The 14,482-nt window shown below is 39.6% G+C and overlaps 2 protein-coding genes across 2 annotated transcripts; one reads left to right on the top strand and one right to left on the bottom strand.

Moving 5' to 3' along the window:
* Positions 1-2,096: 2,096 nt before the first annotated feature.
* On the bottom strand, positions 2,097-8,104 carry LOC124284862 (GPI mannosyltransferase 2-like). Its single transcript, XM_046720979.1, has 3 exons — positions 7,988-8,104; positions 6,068-7,249; positions 2,097-2,727 (listed from the first exon to the last, which is right to left on the bottom strand). The coding sequence occupies exons 1-3, from the start codon at positions 8,063-8,065 to the stop codon at positions 2,428-2,430; spliced, it is 1,560 nt and encodes a 519-aa protein (XP_046576935.1). The 5' UTR covers positions 8,066-8,104; the 3' UTR covers positions 2,097-2,427.
* A 55-nt stretch (positions 8,105-8,159) lies between these two features.
* On the top strand, positions 8,160-14,417 carry LOC124284864 (transcriptional adapter 3-B-like). Its single transcript, XM_046720981.1, has 10 exons — positions 8,160-8,353; positions 9,030-9,158; positions 9,439-9,601; positions 10,313-10,445; positions 10,972-11,224; positions 12,299-12,401; positions 12,528-12,643; positions 12,757-12,867; positions 13,030-13,223; positions 13,779-14,417. Exons 2-10 carry the CDS (start codon positions 9,047-9,049, stop codon positions 13,905-13,907), a joined length of 1,314 nt encoding a protein of 437 aa, XP_046576937.1. The 5' UTR covers positions 8,160-8,353; positions 9,030-9,046; the 3' UTR covers positions 13,908-14,417.
* Positions 14,418-14,482: the final 65 nt, after the last annotated feature.

The following is a 14,482-nucleotide window of genomic DNA, read 5'->3' as shown; positions in this document are numbered from 1 at the left end:
CAAAATTGAATAGTGGGCAATGTGTTGAGCAGAGAGATGTCTGTTAGCTGAAACGAGCAGGATCCTTGATTTGTCAAGACCATATCCATGCTTGGGGATTTCACTAACTAGTAAACGTCTATTACCAAAGCCAGCTTAGTATAATCCTTCTGTATCAAACTTGTGATATGAATGCTGGTGTAGGCAGTCTAAGGGCTAAACTGTTCGCTTGTGTGGAAGACAGAAGAGTCCAATTCCCCATATCGAATCACAACTGACATAACCTACTGGCAAACAAGGATAAGTTGGACCGGTGCAGAGAACGTGTTTATGAGAAGTAGGCGATGCACGGGAATGAGCAAACCCATTTGGTTTGTGAAAGTGAGTGAGTTTTACCGCCGCACTCAGCAATATTCCAGCTATATGGCGGGGTTTGTGAAAGGTAGAGCAGATGTAGGCTAGTGCAAATGCAGTGCATGACGATGAAATTGATTCCCCGTGTAGCTGCACACGCCTTGCTCATACGACTCTCACGTGGTCAGTGTACCACTACACTTGATCGTGGACAACCTAGGGCCCCTTTGCTCGCAATGGCAAGCGCCAGAGGGCTGCACTCATACATGCTAATTGTCAGGTCGGTGCTCAACTTATCCTTGTTTGCCAGTAAAGACTTCTGTCAACACAGCGTCAACTTATGAAATCTCTGCTTTAATGAGAACAAACCCATCAACTATATATTCATGGAACTATTTATTTGTATTGTATAAATAATATTGATGGTACCAGCTAATGATTCATAGCATTTTAAAAAGACTGCATATCAGCCCTAACTGATGTTTAAGATAGTGATATAAAATGGCTACATGACCTGATAACAAACATAAGCAGTATTACACAACTACCCATCTAGTAACTGATTACTAATGTGACCATTAACAGCTAAAGTGTAGCAGATACACAAACATGAAAAATACACAAAATTAAGAAAAATAAATCTCAAAATTAAAATACATGAAACATTCTAGTATTTTAATTTCTTTCAGCCAACATTTTGTCTGAAATCTTATTTCTTCAGGAAATCTCTCCACAGTACAACTTGTCTGACAATCACAATTGCCAGCGTGAGACATAGTGAGGTAGTGTGTGGGTGATACTCTGTCTCAAATACCGTGATCACACACTTACAGAACAGTGCTTTTATTCATTGTTACACAGCTTGTCATGCATGTATATTCACCAGTGAGAAAATGTCATGTTCACAGCTGAATAAATATAATACCCCTGTTCATTGAAAACATAGTCCTAAAAATATTATTTATGCATGAATATTACACATAGTCTTTCTAATATCTTGACCCTCAATGTGAGAGGATATGTGTATCACTTATCCCTTACATATTCTTTGGACAATGACTACCTTGAAGTATTATTACCTGCTTGCCAACATAAGACATGAAAAAACATTAATATTTTTTAAAATTCTGAACTTTGGCCAAACATTCCAAGATGTTGCCTTGTCAAAACAGCAAACTGATTCCCTGATCACATCAGCAAGACATACTTAACACATGGACACATGAGGAACATGACACAATGAACATCTATAAATGAAACAATCATGATATTAGCTGCCTTTAGAATAATGGTCATGTAAGTCATAAACAAATGTCAAAATGCCAGAACACTGAATATCACCAGGTATTACTGGTAAAATGTAGGCATTACATCCATACCTGCAATGAACACCCAATTTATGTGCAGAGTTTCAGCAAGTGGTGCCTCACAGTACAAAATATACTCTTGATATTAAAAAGCACCATTTCAAAATTCTTAACATCGATTCTTTGACTTTCACATTACAACTGGAGAAATTACTCATCTGGCTTCTGTCCCCATCTGACCATTTCATCCTTACAACTTGGAACAGGTCCTTAAATAACCTATGATGATACTGAATCAGAATTGTGAAAACTACCAGTATTTCCGTTAGGGACTGTTGATAATTTATGGCAAGGGTTGGGGGGATGATTGTTATGCATATCATGTACAATGACACCCCCCCCCCCTTATTTTTAAGCATACATTTAATATTTTTATGTGCAAAATTGCACACACTGCACGTGTACACAATAATTGCTGCCCCGACCTCCCCAGAACAAAATGGGTGACCCATTATCACACAAACACTCACACACACCCCAAGCCATAAATTATGAATGGTCCCTTAGGGAGGTTTTTGTATGGAGATGTTATATCTAGTACCTGGGGCTGCAGCATACTTGTACATTTGACCAATATATGGTCAATATCTCAAAATCACAACCAAAGCTAGAGCAAACTAAGACAACATATAACACTCTGTAGCAGCAGTAGAGATTATTGTTAGTGATGTCAGGTTATCATGGCAGTGAAGTAATAGTATTATTCTATAATACATTAACTGTGTAATTATGTCCATGGGAGGAAGTTGGCAAAAGCTGCTGTCCCTACTACAAAGTAACACATGAAGTAGACCAGCACGAGTTTGGTGTTGGTGCTCTGTTTCCAGAAGTCTGAGATCTGGTCAATGAGCAGGTTCCCCTTCTGGGCCTGCTGCAGGTTGGCCCCCGTCTCAATGCGCTGGACTCTTTGTGGTGAGAAAATGTTGTACTTGTTGGAGGAGTTCTGATAGTAGGTCTTGTCCGTGATGAGCTGAGCAGCAAACCAGTAGATCACAGGGGAGGTGGACGCAAGGAGTCGGGTCATTACCTGGGATAGAAATATTCTCAAAATATATGTCCAAAGATTGACTGAAAAATAATAACAAATAAATGAAAGTAGGTTAATAATAAATTCTTAGACCCCACTGTTAATATCCTTGCAGTGATGGGCAATGTCAGGGATGTATCTAGGCATTCTCAGTGGTACACTGAGGCTTATATTCAGCCTTAGTCTGCCATGCGGACAGTCAGATATATTTTATAATAAATAAATATAGATTTAATATGTATGATACATAAATTTGCACATCAAGTTTGATACAAGTTCTGAGTCTATGATTGACTGCCATTAGGGGTGACTACTGAGGGGAAACAACTATTGCAATAGCGATAGTTTATTGCAACATAATACTGCAATAGTGATAGTCTATCGCAACATAATACTGCAATAGCGATAGTCTATTGCAACATAATACTGCAATAGCGATAGTCTATTGCGACATAATACTGCAATAGCAATAGTCTATTGCGACATAATACTGCAATAGCGATAGTCTATTGCAACATAATACTGCAATAGCGATAGTCTATTGTAACATAATACTGCAATATCGATAGTTTTTTGCAACATAATACTGCAATAGCGATAGTCTATTGCAACATAATACTGCAATAGCGATAGTCTATTGCAACATAATACTGCAATAGCGATAGTCTATTGCGACATAATACTGCAATAGCGATAGTCTATTGCAACATAATACTGCAATAGCGATAGTCTATTGCAACATAATACTGCAATAGCGATAGTCTATTGCAACATAATACTGCAATAGCGATAGTCTATTGCAACATAATACTGCAATAGCGATAGTCTATTGCAACATATCTGCAATAGCGATAGTCTATTGCAACATAATACTGCAATAGCGATAGTCTATTGCAACATAATACTGCAATATAATACTGCAATAATATGATAGTCTATTGCAACATAATACTGCAATAGCGATAGTCTATTGCAACATAATACTGCAATAGCGATAGTCTATTGCAACATAATACTGCAATAGCGATAGTCTATTGCAACATAATACTGCAATAGCGATAGTCTATTGCAACATAATACTGCAATAGCGATAGTCTATTGCAACATAATACTGCAATAGCGATAGTCTATTGCAACATAATACTGCAATAGCGATAGTCTATTGCGACATAATACTGCAATAGCGATAGTCTATTGCGACATAATACTGCAATAGCGATAGTTTATTGCAACATAATACTGCAATAGCGATAGTCTATTGCAACATAATACTGCAATAGCGATAGTCTATTGCAACATAATACTGCAATAGCGATAGTCTATTGCAACATAATACTGCAATAGCGATAGTCTATTGCAACATAATACTGCAATAGCGATAGTCTATTGCAACATAATACTGCAATAGCGATAGTCTATTGCAACATAATACTGCAATAGCGATAGTCTATTGCAACATAATACTGCAATAGCGATAGTCTATTGCAACATATACTGCAATAGCGATAGTCTATTGCAACATAATACTGCAATAGCTTATAGTCTATTGCAACATAATACTGCAATAGCGATAGTCTATTGCAACATAATACTGCAATAGCGATAGTCTATTGCAACATAATACTGCAATAGCGATAGTCTATTGCAACATAATACTGCGATAGCCATAGTCTATTGCAACATAATACTGTGATAGCGATAGTCTATTGCAACATAATACTGCAATAGCGATAGTCTATTGCAACATAATACTGCAATAGCGATAGTCTATTGCAACATAATACTGCAATAGCTTATAGTTTATTGCAACATAATACTGCAATAGCGATAGTCTATTGCAACATAATACTGCAATAGCGATAGTCTATTGCAACATAATACTGCAATAGCGATAGTCTATTGCAACATAATACTGCAATAGCGATAGTCTATTGCAACATAATACAATACCGATAGTTTATTGCAACATAATACTGCAATAGCGATAGTCTATTGCAACATAATACTGCAATAGCGATAGTCTATTGCAACATAATACTGCAATAGCGATAGTCTATTGCAACATAATACTGCAATAGCGATAGTCTATTGCAACATAATACTGCAATAGCGATAGTCTATTAACATAATACTGCAATAGCGATAGTCTATTGCAACATAATACTGCAATAGCGATAGTTTATTGCAACATAATACTGCAATAGCGATAGTCTATTGCAACATAATACTGCAATAGCGATAGTCTATTGCAACATAATACTGCAATAGCGATAGTCTATTGCAACATAATACTGCAATAGCGATAGTCTATTGCAACATAATACTGCAATAGCGATAGTCTATTGCAACATAATACTGCAATAGCGATAGTCTATTGCAACATAATACTGCAATAGCGATAGTCTATTGCGACCAACTATAATACCAACTAATACTATTGCAATAGGTTTTTTTCTTCTCCTTGAATCGTCTCATTTGAAGTCATTTCTCAAATGAATGTATAGTTTACATGAAATAAAAAAACAGTTGAAGTAGTTTCAGTCTCTTTAAAAAACTGACAAGAAACTTGAAACCAAATTCGAGTAAACACTTAAAACATAACTCAATTAAGCAGGGGCAGATAACTCTAAATCAAAGTGAGCGAATCTGGTACTTTTGCGCTGCACATTTATCAACGGAAGTGTTCATGAGAGAACATGACGAATTGTTGTGACAGTAATAAATCACACCTACTATCGATGCATCGATAGTTTTTCGTTTCTACCATTGATTAATTGGTATCAGAGACTCAATAATTGCAATCCATCGATAGTTCAATGCATCATTAGAGCCCTAGCTGCTATGACAGAGATGGTTTCTAACTGTTTTTCAACATGAGCCCCTCCATGGTCCACACACTTCTGCCGGCAATGATGGAGTGCATGCATCCCACTGATTTAAGGTTCTCTCCTGGTGTTGTGAAAGGTCCTCATCAGTCAGAACTGTTACTACTCACCCTGTATTATTGCAATTTATGTAATGTCAGAAAATTCCAATAACAGAACATGAAGCTGATAAAAAATTCCCAGTTGGGTTAAAAACAAACATTTTCCCAATTTGCTGTTTTTGGCTGCTACTTTGAAATCCTATATCATTCCTTGAAGTGGTGATATGTTTATGCTTCATGCTAACAGCAACTTGTAGATGTAACCATGGTAACGAACATATATCAATAGTTTCACATAGATAATAATCCATGGACACTGTTTCATGCTGTATTTCGATGAGGATGATAATATTTCTTGATGCAAAGAACTGTCTATCTATACTATACCAGAATCATTAACTAACAGATTCTTACCTGAATGTGCACAAAGAAAATCCCAAAGACAGTGGTGAATAGCAGGTGCCCTACATAGATGAAAAGTCTGGTGTTCTTGAAGCCAAAGTTTCCTTTCTGTAGATCCGTCTTCTTGTCTGTCTGCCCCTCCTGCACCATGCCGAGTCTGTGGCAGCAGGATGTGTTGAGTCTGTAGTAGTATATGCAGGCACACACACTCAGCACCAGCATGGGGGTGGCCAGCAAGAAGTTGGGGGCCTGCTTCAGCTCGTAGTACTGGAGAAAACCCACACCCCAGTGCTGCTTCTGGATGTAGTTGTAGGACAAGGGAAGTAACTGTGAACACCATGGTGATGGAGCATCACCAACTAAATGGTACTTCTGGGAGCGACCATAGCGAATTAGGTGCTGTGGTAAATCTGCATCATTTGACAAACAGAATATTCTGTAAATGTAATATTGATACAAACAGAATGGGCCAGCACACAGCACAATCGCAACAATGACTGGAGCCAGGTATAGATTTGTCATTGACACCATCATCATCCCCTTTTCAGTCACAGTCTCAAATCTAGCTTTTGTCACTTGTTGCATACTGGACATAAATCCCTTAACTCTCCTGAACAAGATGAACCCAATTGCTAATAGGCCATTTGATCTTGTACATGTACTTAGTCCAAACCAAAATGCTGCCTTCATTGTGTCACCACTGGCAAAAGCCAGCAGCCCGGAGAAGAAGAGGTAGCTAAAAACACATTCTGAGTAGGGAGCTGTCATGAAGATGCTGGCTGGGGTGATGCAGAACAACAGGGCTGCCTTGTATGCTAATTTCTCATCTTTGAGAACCTGGACTCCCAAGTGGAACAGTGTAGAGGCTGCCTTGGTGAAGAGGTAGACATTCAGTGCCACTCCGATGATTAAGCAGAGGTTTAATTTGGACATGATTTGACCTGCAAATGAGAAGCAGTAACAAACATCGGCAATTTTCCCCACAATGACTGGGTACAGGGGGAAGAAAGCTACAGCGTTCTCATAGATGTAACCATGTTCTGCAACATGGATGAAGTACACTGCATCCCATCTTCTCAATCCACCCACCCCGATGTCCATGATGCTGTCCACTGCTGTCTGGTTGTGGGTTGGGGATGCTGGAGGGTTGAAAACGTCAGCATCATGGTCGGGAATAACAGCATTGAAGATCACCTGGAAGATAGAATACATTCCTGCAAAGTATAGGCTGCAATTTTGTGATTGTATCTTCTTTGATGGGCATATTAGAAGTTGAGTTGATGAAGAATGATGACAATTTTTTATGGATACTAACTTCACAGTCGCTCTTTACAGAATAAAAGAAGTTGTATGTCCATAAATTTTTTTTGTCATCTTTCTTGTGATTGAACCCCAAACATGGATTATAAAATCATCATCATACACTTTGATTAATACACTTACTGATTAATTGACACATACATCATAGGCGCCCGGCTCTGATATATTTATAAGTATGACCTATATATATATATAATAATTATGACCTATATATATAAGATATAAGATCTTATATATATAGGTCATACTTATAAATATATCAGAGCCGGGCGCCTATGACATACATGTTTGTAATTGATATACCGTAGTACAGTCATCCATAACGCGGGTCTTGGGTCCATGGATGACCCCCCGTGTTATTAGACACCCGCGTTATAGTAACTATAGTTGTTGTAGTACTGTTTTGACATTTAAGAAGTGTGGAAGTGCAACAAGTGGTGGTTTAACCATTCTTTCAAATGATAACGGCCTGCGTTGTGCAAGCATGGCAAGGCCGATTCGGATTTGGGCTCTGTCGCCGGTCAAAACAAGCACCTGTTCTCCATCATAACGCAAGCAAATATGGATCAAATCTTTTTGACAAGCGTATACGGATGATAAAAATTTACTTACCTGAAAAAATAAGGTGATCAGGCGTGTTTGAAATGCAAAAGTTTCTACTTTTTGCTCCAACTTCACAAAATAACCCATTGTTGGTGTTTTCTTTGCGTCCACAACGCTGATTGGTGGAATAACTATAGAAGCTTTACTGTCATTGGTTGTTGTGTGCTCAAAATGGCCGCCAGTCCACCTGCAGCTTTGTTCGTGATATGCAACTGTACATGAGAATGTCTGCAGCTATTATACCTAATGATGCTGCTCCTTAAGCAGAAACCGACGCTATAGATATACTCCTATTCATAAACAAATCAGTATATTTGCATGGTACATACATCCTATACGCAATGGAGAAACTGTAAAGTCAACAGTGACACTCCGGTAAGTGATGTCGCTGAGCCAAATGATGAGCACTAATACAGTGATAAGAAGTGGACAGCTGCCTATCGCTTTTAACACGGAATTACACCTTTGATTTCATTAAACCCTTATACAGTAGGCATATGATACTCACAGAGTTAGTTATTAACACGACAAGTTTGTTAATGTTGTGGCTTGCAAGCACAATATTATAGTGACAGTGACTAAACTCGACATAAGCCATGATAAGGAGAAAATACATGTGAAGACAATAAACTATATATCATCAAACTATTTGTGTTTGGACAGCAGTTGTTGCCCGATCTGTATTGAGGTATATTGCGTTACACAAATATTGTAAATACTTGGATGATGGTTTGTTTTTGAAGATATACATATTTTATCAAGGATAAGTTAACGAAATGCTGTTCATGTGTTCTGAGAGAAAACAACAAGTCCATAATATAAGGATGATATGAGCATACATATATGCAGTGCTATTAGTAAATGATTCATGTAAATAAATTATAAAACAAAGGAACGGTTTGTTTGTTGTGCACAATCAACTGTAGTACTGGGGGATCTTACCATAACAATGCATTCTGTAGCATTTGTAATAATTTGCATACTGGTAGTGTAATTGGTGTTCTATTAAAAGAGGGGCTATGCTCTGATTGATAATGTGTTCACATTTCAGTGTTTCAATAGCATATAATGAAAGGTAAAGGAAAAGGCATGCAGGAATCAAAGGGAGATTGCTGTCCTCTTCAATTCCCAGACCTTCAGCCTGTTGACCATACTAAAGACTGTCCAAAGCTTACTAATGGTACAGTATTGATTGTGAGAAACTGCATGATTAAAACAGTGTTAAGGGGTGGTCAATCAACCAGGACCATTAAAGCATTGACTGTAGTCATTCAAAGGACTTTACAACTTCTGGAAGATGAGAGTATGTGTGTCAGTGTCACATTCATGAGAAAACATTCCAAACTGAACTCTCACCTGCAATAGTATTAGCACATACTCATCAAATATTCTATTAATCCCCCTCAATTTTTAGGAGGTATGGGAACACCTCACAAAGCACTGTTTATATCCCTTTACAGTTCTAGAAAGGAGTGAGGAGGATGGGGTGAATATTGATGAGATAAGCAGTATCCAGACTGACCTGGAAACGCTGCTGGCAGCTGCAGGCAAGAGGCTGAAGTTGTTGGAGAGTGAGATTCAGATCCTGGTCAATTGGCAGGATAAGAAAGACAAGAAGCCAACGCCAGGCAAACAGGTAATGGTGAAAGTTTCTGTCACAGGCAAAATCTTGGGATTTATGTCATTATAACACCAACACTGTCGTACCGTTTTTGTAATTCAGATGATGTTTCTCCATAAAATTCACAGACCTGTACAGTAAATCGCTGTAACCTGAATCAAATGTTTATAGATTGTAAATGTGTTGGGACCAAGCAACTTTGATATTGTTCTCAAGAGACTGGTGCTTATAAGAATGACAAATATGTGGCACTTGTTACAATTTTCAAAATGTTTGTTACCTTTGGAAGATGCGATTTGTTTTGTGGGCACATTATTCTCTCAGTACAGCTCGTACCAAACTTTGCTGTATCCCCAAATGAGGCTTAGATTATCGCTCTAGTCATGAACTGGTTCAGTATGATCTCTTTGGCTGTAGCCTTTGTGTAATAAATCGCAACATATGTGGGTTCATATTCAAGTTACATTCAATGCAGTGTAGATGTTTCAAAACCGGTGTTGTGTGCTATAAGGGAATTTCATCTCAATTGATTACTCCCAACCATAACATATAAAGATCCCTTTCTTCAAGTAAAAGCACATAAAGATGTCTTTCTACAAGTGTTGCAATCATATTTGTATATATAATAGCACATGCTTTAAAATGATAACAATGACTGACAATGGTGACTGGTTCCAAAGTAGATGTATATCCTCTCCCTCCAGCAACCAGAGACCCCCCACATCCGGCAAGAGAGGGAAGGGAGGAGGCGAGGACAAGCCCAGCAAGAAGTTCAAAGACAGTAATGGGAAGAGTTCTAGTGTTACCCCACCCCCACCGAGCAGACCTAAGAGTAAAGTCACACAGGTGGGAGGCAGCAAACTGGTTAGAAGTGTTTCATTATGATTGTAGTTAGGCATACTGATAGTAATAATTTTTTTGTATGTATTTTGCATGCGATATCACCACTCAGTGCTGTCATTTAATTCGAGTGATAAAGTTTGTGCTTTTTAACTCTCATTTTGTTATACATGTGATATTGTATGCCTCGATACATGGTTGTACTGACTAGCAGTGTAAAGAGTTATGCTAAAAGACACCAGTGTATTGTGGTGTACTGCACTTATATCAAAGTATAAGCATTATTTAAATCTTTAATGGAGATCATTATGGTTATGGCATTGGTTTATTTGAAATATTGCGTAGTTTGTTTCAGACAATAGCAGTTATACTTCTCAAAACAACAAATTTCAAAATTCAAGAAATCTGTTGATGAAAAGATTGTGTGTTTTTAGATGTGGTTAAGCATGAACTCCTATTAAATGTGCTGTCATTGTATTATTGCAAGAATATAATGTCAGTGTGATTCAATGTACCTTTGATGCTGTTTCAGTCCAAGAATCAGGAATTTGATTTTGTGGACTCTCCAGTGGATTTGCCCAAATTGCCAAAGAACGATGCTGTGAACCGCTTCTGGGTGTCAGTTGAGCCTTATTGTGGGGAGATCTCAAATGAGGATTTGAAATTACTGGAGGAAATACTAAAGTCACATGAGGACGAGTCTGAGTACTACAAGATCCCTGCCCTGGGGAAACACTACACTGAGAAGTGGGCAGAGGAGGACCTCAAGGAGGAGCAGAGAGATGGTGAGCTGAGTGGGGGCCTGGGGATTGGGTGCTAGGGGATACAAGATCCCCACCCTGGGGAAACACTACACTGAGAAGTGGGCGGAGGAGGACCTCAAGGAGGATCAGAGAGATGCCGAATGAGTGAGTGAGTTTAGTTTTACGTCGCACTCAGCAATATTCCAGCATGAGCATCGATCTGCGCAATTGGAACCGATGACATGTGTCAACCAAGTCAGCGAGCCTGACCACCCGATCCTGTTAGTCGCCTCTTACGATAAGCATGGGTTACTGAAGATCAATATTCTAACCCAGACCTTCATGGGTAGAGATGGTGAGCAGAGTGGGGGCCTGGGGAGGGGATACAAGATCCCCACTCTGGGGAAAAACTACACTGAGTAGTGGGCGGAGGAGGCCTTCAAGGAGGAGCAGAGAGATGGTGAGCAGTGGGGGCTGGGGATGGGGTGGGAGGGGATACAAGATCACCACCCTGGGGAAACACTACACTGAGAAGTGGGCGGAGGAGGACCTCAAAGAGGAGCAGAGAGATGGTGAGCAGAGGGGGCCTGGGGATGGGGTGGGAGGGATACAAGATCACCACCCTGGGGAAACACTACACTGAGAGGTGGGCTGGAGGAGGCCTTCAAGGAGGAGCAGAGAGATGGTGAGCAGTGGGGGCTGGGGATGGGGTGGGAGGGATACAAGATCACCACCCTGGGGAAACACTACACTGAGAAGTGGGCGGAGGAGGACCTCAAAGAGGAGCAGAGAGATGGTGAGCAGAGTGGGGGCCTGGGGATGGGGTGGGAGGGGATACAAGATCCCCGCCCTGGGGAAACACTACACTGAGAGGTGGGCGGAGGAGGCCTTCAAGGAGGAGCAGAGAGATGGTGAGCAGAGTGGGAGAGGGGGGTGGGAGGTGATACATATAGGGTACTCTGTGTTAATGGGTATTTATTTGTTTAACATAGAAATTTTACAATAATTACAGATGTAAAATAACTGACAATATAATGCTAAAGTGTGTTGATATCTATACTTTTGACAGTCATTGGATATTCACACTATCATCATCTACATGTTTGTATGTTCCAGGTGCCAAGATCAATGACAAGAAGCGAAATTCCAACTCCAATCACAACAACTCTGTCATGAGTCCCACTGAAACAGCTACATTGCTCAAGAAGGCTGAAGCAAAGTAAGACACTTGTGAGCAAATAAATCTTTGGGGAACCATCAGCTTTATGTTTGAGAAATGAATGATTGCCATTGCATTCAAAACTGATTTGATAAGTTGTAATGTGTGCTTGTAATTGTTGACCAGTAACCTTGATGAGTCCCCATTCGGACACCTGACCCAGCGCCTGGTGGCTGCGCTGATCGAGGAGAACATCATGACCCCTATAGATGACTCCCTAGCGGACATTGCTGGGGGCAAAGGTCAGTACCGCCCTTTTTCTATGTTTTTGTCAGTTGAATTTGGTTACTCTTTTATGTGAATCAACTGTTGTGTCAGAAATTAAACATGGATTGTTTGCGACTTGTCTCTTTAGAATCTGCTGAGGAAGCACCTGCCATCTCCCCACGCATGCTGGCCAAACAGCTGAACATTGTTAACCCAGCCCACTTAGAGAGAAGGATTAAACGAGAGCTTGAAGAACAAGGTCAGTCAACTGCTGGAACAGGAACATTGTTGATCATTTGGTGAAATAATATTCACTCACTCATCTTTGTGTTAGACAGCTAGAGTATCATACCACACCTGTCAGTATGATGACAATGAATCAGATAACGGTATGGTGACCAGTAGTGATGTTTCATTCTAGGTTTGATAGAGATAGATGATAAGGTGGAAGACAACCCAGACGATGAGATACTTGCAGAGCTGCGACGCAAGCAGCAAGAACTGAAGGCACTGAGCCAGCGAAATGTAACAATCACTAAAACACTGTACAAGCTTGCCAAGGAGGAGATGGCGAGACAGGAGATGAGGAAGAAGTTGGCAGCAGCTGATGCAGAGGTCAGTACATGGGGTCTTTCTCCACCTTAGGTCCCAAGTACTACATGTCGAGTGCAGAGACATCTTAAAAGAGTCAAGCTGGCCACTACAGATGAAGAGTGACTATCTCTCAGCTGTTATTTCAAAATAAAAGTTTCCTATGTGCAAAACCTGAGAATATTATGGAATTTGAGTCTCTTAGGATGTAGCACTTTAAATCTTTATATACGATATCTGTATTGTCAGGGTTAAGTATGAATGAAAGAAAAGCATGCATGGACAATCATCAAATTTCATTCAGTCAAAGAAATAACAATTTAAGATTAGTATATTATGGTATATTATACCTGGCCATGTTTATTTTTTACATGCCTGGGTATCAGATGGCTCAGGCCATGTATGACACGAATGTATCTTCAGACTCTGTCCAAACCTATTTTTTAAAGGCCGCTTTTATGTAGGTGGAATATTGCATACTTGAGCATATAACTACATTCACTGTCCCACTGCCTGTGTTTGTGTGTACCTAAAACCATGCTAGTAGAACTGATCTGATCTTCGATTCTGTTTATCTAGGTGATGGAAGCCTATCGAAAGATTCAGGCAGCTAAACAGAAGAAGAAAACACCAACAAAGAAGGAAAAAGATGGAGCACAGAAAGCTTTGAAGGAGAGGGATGCAATACTGAAAGCCCTTGAAGTGTGAACATGGACACAATTTGACTCCTGTTATTCAATTTTGCAGGAAGTATGAAGAATGATTCTGCTGATTTCTGATTTCATCATCACTGATTCGTTTGACTGCCATGAATGAATTTTACATGAGGCATGAATGGGCTGCATCAGGACTTGATTGAGTCGGTGCCAAGTTGTTCGACAAGGAAGTATTCTGGGGGTAAATTACTCTCAGAGGACATGTATTGAGTCACAGTGAAAGCTGAGAACAGGAAACAATCCTATGTTAGTGTTGATGTGTATTAATGTGTCGGTAACATACTTTACAGCAGTACGTCCAGGTACAGCTTGTGATGTGGTTGGTGGATTAGTCATTTTCATTACTTACCAGTCTATCTTGGCTCATGAACATGTTTGTGTGTGTACAATGTCTTGTATTAATCATGCTAGGTTCTACCACAAGGGGTGGATGTTTATATGGGATTATTTGTGTTTGTATGATTGTATGACTGGAATATGTACATAAATGGTGTATCATACACATGTTGTGTTTCCTCAACATTATTTGAAAGAAAGTCACAAGCTGTGGTTTTGTGGGGGGCAGAA

The sequence above is a fragment of the Haliotis rubra genome, unplaced genomic scaffold (genome assembly GCF_003918875.1).
Source record: "Haliotis rubra isolate DU_JTF1 unplaced genomic scaffold, ASM391887v1 Scf347, whole genome shotgun sequence".
In the NCBI taxonomy this organism is placed as follows: Eukaryota; Metazoa; Mollusca; class Gastropoda; order Lepetellida; family Haliotidae; genus Haliotis; species Haliotis rubra.
Note: the sequence above shows the minus strand (reverse complement) of the source record. Positions and strands in the feature narration are given on the sequence as shown.